This window comes from Dipteris shenzhenensis, chromosome 18 (assembly GCF_047967505.1).
Source record: "Dipteris shenzhenensis isolate YYH24624 ecotype China chromosome 18, Dip_SZ_1.0, whole genome shotgun sequence".
Classification (NCBI taxonomy): Eukaryota; Viridiplantae; Streptophyta; class Polypodiopsida; order Gleicheniales; family Dipteridaceae; genus Dipteris; species Dipteris shenzhenensis.
Genome location: NC_141613.1, coordinates 21,732,945 through 21,736,461, shown reverse-complemented (window position 1 = coordinate 21,736,461; position 3,517 = coordinate 21,732,945). Strand labels below are relative to the sequence as shown.

Genomic DNA, 3,517 nt, shown 5'->3' with positions numbered 1-3,517 from the left:
CTAGAGAAAGAAGTGAGTACTTAGAATGAGATACCTTAGAAAACTTGTGATTGATGTTTGTGTGTGTGTGTGTGTGTGTGTGTTTTTTAAAACAATAAACTGTCGATTTATTATAAGAAGGGTGGGCCAGGCCCTAATTAGACCTATACAAAAATTTGACCAAAAAGGGGGGCACACCACCCAAGGCCTACACAGAGTTGTATTAGTGGTTGAGGAGGAGACTGTCCCAAAAGCACTTGCTTGCTAAATGGAAGGTTGCTATGTTAGGAGGTTTTCGCTTAGTTCTACAGAATATGTGATCCTCACTAGCCTCTTAAGCAATCTCTATTATATGTCTTCAATAACGGCCAAATATGATGAACTAGTTAGTTCGTATCTTGCTCTATTGAGGTCATTAGTCCTGATGTTTGTGTGTTAATAAGTACTATCTCATTCTCTATCATCATCTTCAAGAGGTTCAGTGACTTTGCTGCATTAATTCCTTCCACTCTGTGTCTGCCAAGCTTCATTTATTATTCATTACTTCCATTATTGTGTCTGCTGCCTTTAGCATAGAGAGAGAGAGAGAGAGAGAGAGAGAGAGAGAGAGAGAGAGATGAAGTTGAGGAAAGGACCAACACCTAGAGAGAACAAGTTGAATACATTCAAAAGGCCTGCCTTGGAAGTTGAGAGAGAGAAGAAGAAGAAGAAGAAGAAGAAGAAAAACAAGAAGAAGAAGAGAGAAGGAGAGAAAGGGGGAGAAACAATCGGCCGGAAGCACCTCTAAATAGAAAACAAAAAAAGAAGACGAATTGAATGTGCAGCATGGAAAGGGGGCAGAAAGCTGAGAGAGAGAGAGAGAGAGAGAGAGAGAGAGAGAGAGAGAGAGAGAGGATTTGAAGGGAAGAAATTAGCAATGAGAGAGGGAGGAAGAGAGAGAGAGAATGGAATCCCTCAAAACAAGGTGAATTAATTCAATGGGCCTGTCCTGTAGGCAATTTTGAATTTCATGTGGTTGATTTTTGGATGTGCAGTGGAAAAAGAGGGCGGAAACGTGAGTGAGAGAGAGAATACGAGGATAGTATGGAGGACTCGAGTGAAGCTGGAGGAAAGTAAGGTGTTGTGAGGCAAGTATGAAAGACGGGAGTGAAACTCGAGTAGATTGTGAAACCCAATTTCATAACTAAGATCTATCCTTGGAGGGGAGGCCAAAAGTGAGTTTTTGAAATGCCCATGGGATTGACTAAGGTCACTTAGGCCGACATATATGGGAGGCCAAAAAGCAGCAAGTACTTACAATATAATAAGAAAGAGAGACGAGGGTACAAATTTTCATTCTCTTCCATCATCATCATCATCAATCATGAATCATGTATTCAAAGAAGAAATATATTAGTCTCTTTTCATTCTTTCCATAAGTTCTCCATTCTGTGCGTTTATTGCTATTACTGTCTTTCACAATGGCTTCTGTGCAACTTCATCTTCTTCCTCCCTCCAGTCCCCTTCCTCCCCCTCATCCTGATCACAAAGACTCTACCAACAATGAACACCCTGAATCTGAGAAAAAAGAGCTCTGGTCCTTCCATGATACCTCCCTCCTCCTTGACCTCTACGAAGCCATCTTCGTCATGCTCGGCCGTGGTATGGTCCGTAAAGAGGACTGGAAACGCATGGCCGAACAGCTTAGCCTCCAGTCTGGCTCTTCCAAATCCGCCGAACAGTGCAAAAATCGCATCGAGTACCTCCGTAAACAGTACCGTAAGGAGAAGATCAAGTTCCTTCGCTCCAGTGCCGAGAGCTCCTGGATCTTCTATAAGCGATTGGAGGCCCTCGTCGATGATGCCTCCAAAGGCGCCGAGGCCTCCAAGGAGACGGCAATTCGCGGCGGTGGCGGGTTTGGAGCGGAGTTTCGGCCAGGTCATTGCGATGCGCTTGTGTTTTCCAGGGCCAAGGATGAACCCACCTCGCCTGCTCAGCAGAATTCGCATCTTGTAGATAGCCCGGACGAGGAAGAAACGGTCGCTACGACGAAGGGCCAGGAGGCTTCCACCCAGGGAATGTCTTACAAGCCCGGCAGGAAACGGAGGAAGCTTATGGCTTCTCTTGGAAAGGATTTGAAAGAGGGATTGAGTCAATTTGCTGCTGTGATGGAAAGGATCGAGCGAACAAAAATGGAACTAGTGTTGATGCTCGAGAGGCAACGGGCTGAGCAAGAGCACAAGCGTGCAGAAATGGAGATGGAACGCACGAGGATGCTTCTTCAAAACCAATTGGAGATGGCAAAGTTGTTCTGTGCCAGCAGAACCCAGGCAGAGAAAGGAGGAAACAACAATGCTTGAAGCTTGTCATGGTAAGCACTAAATATTCATGGAAGAATGTGAAGGAAGACATCTTCACAAACTGTACAGCCCCTGTTCATCAATTCGGAGCGAGGAAACCAATGGATGCATGATCTCAATTGGTACTAAGGGAAGCTACTGACTGAACAAAACTTGTGGCAAGAGCTATCGATAGGCTGTATTTGTTCACTAAATCTGTTTTTATTTGTTTTGTGATGATTTCTTTCCCTAAAATGACTGGATTGAGAATCCGGGAGACCTTACAATCTGTATTTTTCAAGTGACCTATTTCTATAGTTTTATATAGATCTGGGGGAGTATGTGCTTGTAAGCGCGCTCACAGCACATCAACGTAAGATTTCATTCTTGTGTTCTTCTTGGTTTCTTTTTCGTGCAGCTGTCCTATGTTATGGGCCACCTTTGACCTGTCAAATTTTTGGCTTTGCTATGGATGGCCGTATTTTTGTATGGCTATGTCTAGATTTGGCAGAAATGAAATCATATCAACATGTAAGATTTCATTCTTGCGTTTTGCTTGGTTTCTTTTTCGTGTGGCTGTCAATATGTCATGGGGCCACCTTTGACCTGCCATTTTTTGGCTTTGCTTTGGATGGCCATATTCTAGTATGGCTAATTTGGCTTGGCCTGCGTAAGATAAGATGCATACGTGATCAATGTTTACATGCATGACCTGTATCTGTTTATAGGCGCTGGAAACCTTACTATAGGCTTTGTTGTATACGTATGGTATGCGGGAGGTAAGATTTCATGGTCTGAAGCGTTGTGATATTCACGTCTAATCAAAGTTGCTCAATTTTAGACTGAGTTTGTGTTGTCTTTTGGGCTTAACCTTGTTTAATGCAGTGTGAACAAGTATGTTAGAATGAATATATATATATATATATATAGATAGATAGACCTTTATTTATCCATGGGAGTCAAGTTTGGAATATAAGACTAGAAACTTTATTTCCTCTCAGATGTACATCTCCATTTATCTTTCTTCCAATACCAAGAATATGAGAAAACTATCATCTAGGGTAATATGAAAGTTTCCATGTGAAGGTTAGAACTTCCTTGTTATTAGTTTTCCAGTCAGCTGGCTCGTTGCCCCAGATGTGGTAGCATCACTATTGACACTCATTCTGCCTCAAGTTTTGATATATCTGACACCGGAAGAGCATGTATCCCTCATCCTC

At 42.8% G+C, this 3,517-nt stretch overlaps 1 protein-coding gene across 1 annotated transcript; it reads left to right on the top strand.

Moving 5' to 3' along the window:
• The first annotated feature begins 1,367 nt into the window (after positions 1 to 1,367).
• On the top strand, positions 1,368 to 2,669 carry LOC147890947 (uncharacterized). The gene has a single exon (XM_087389626.1). The coding sequence runs from the start codon at positions 1,440 to 1,442 to the stop codon at positions 2,316 to 2,318; it is 879 nt and encodes a 292-aa protein (XP_087245752.1). The 5' UTR covers positions 1,368 to 1,439; the 3' UTR covers positions 2,319 to 2,669.
• Positions 2,670 to 3,517: the final 848 nt, after the last annotated feature.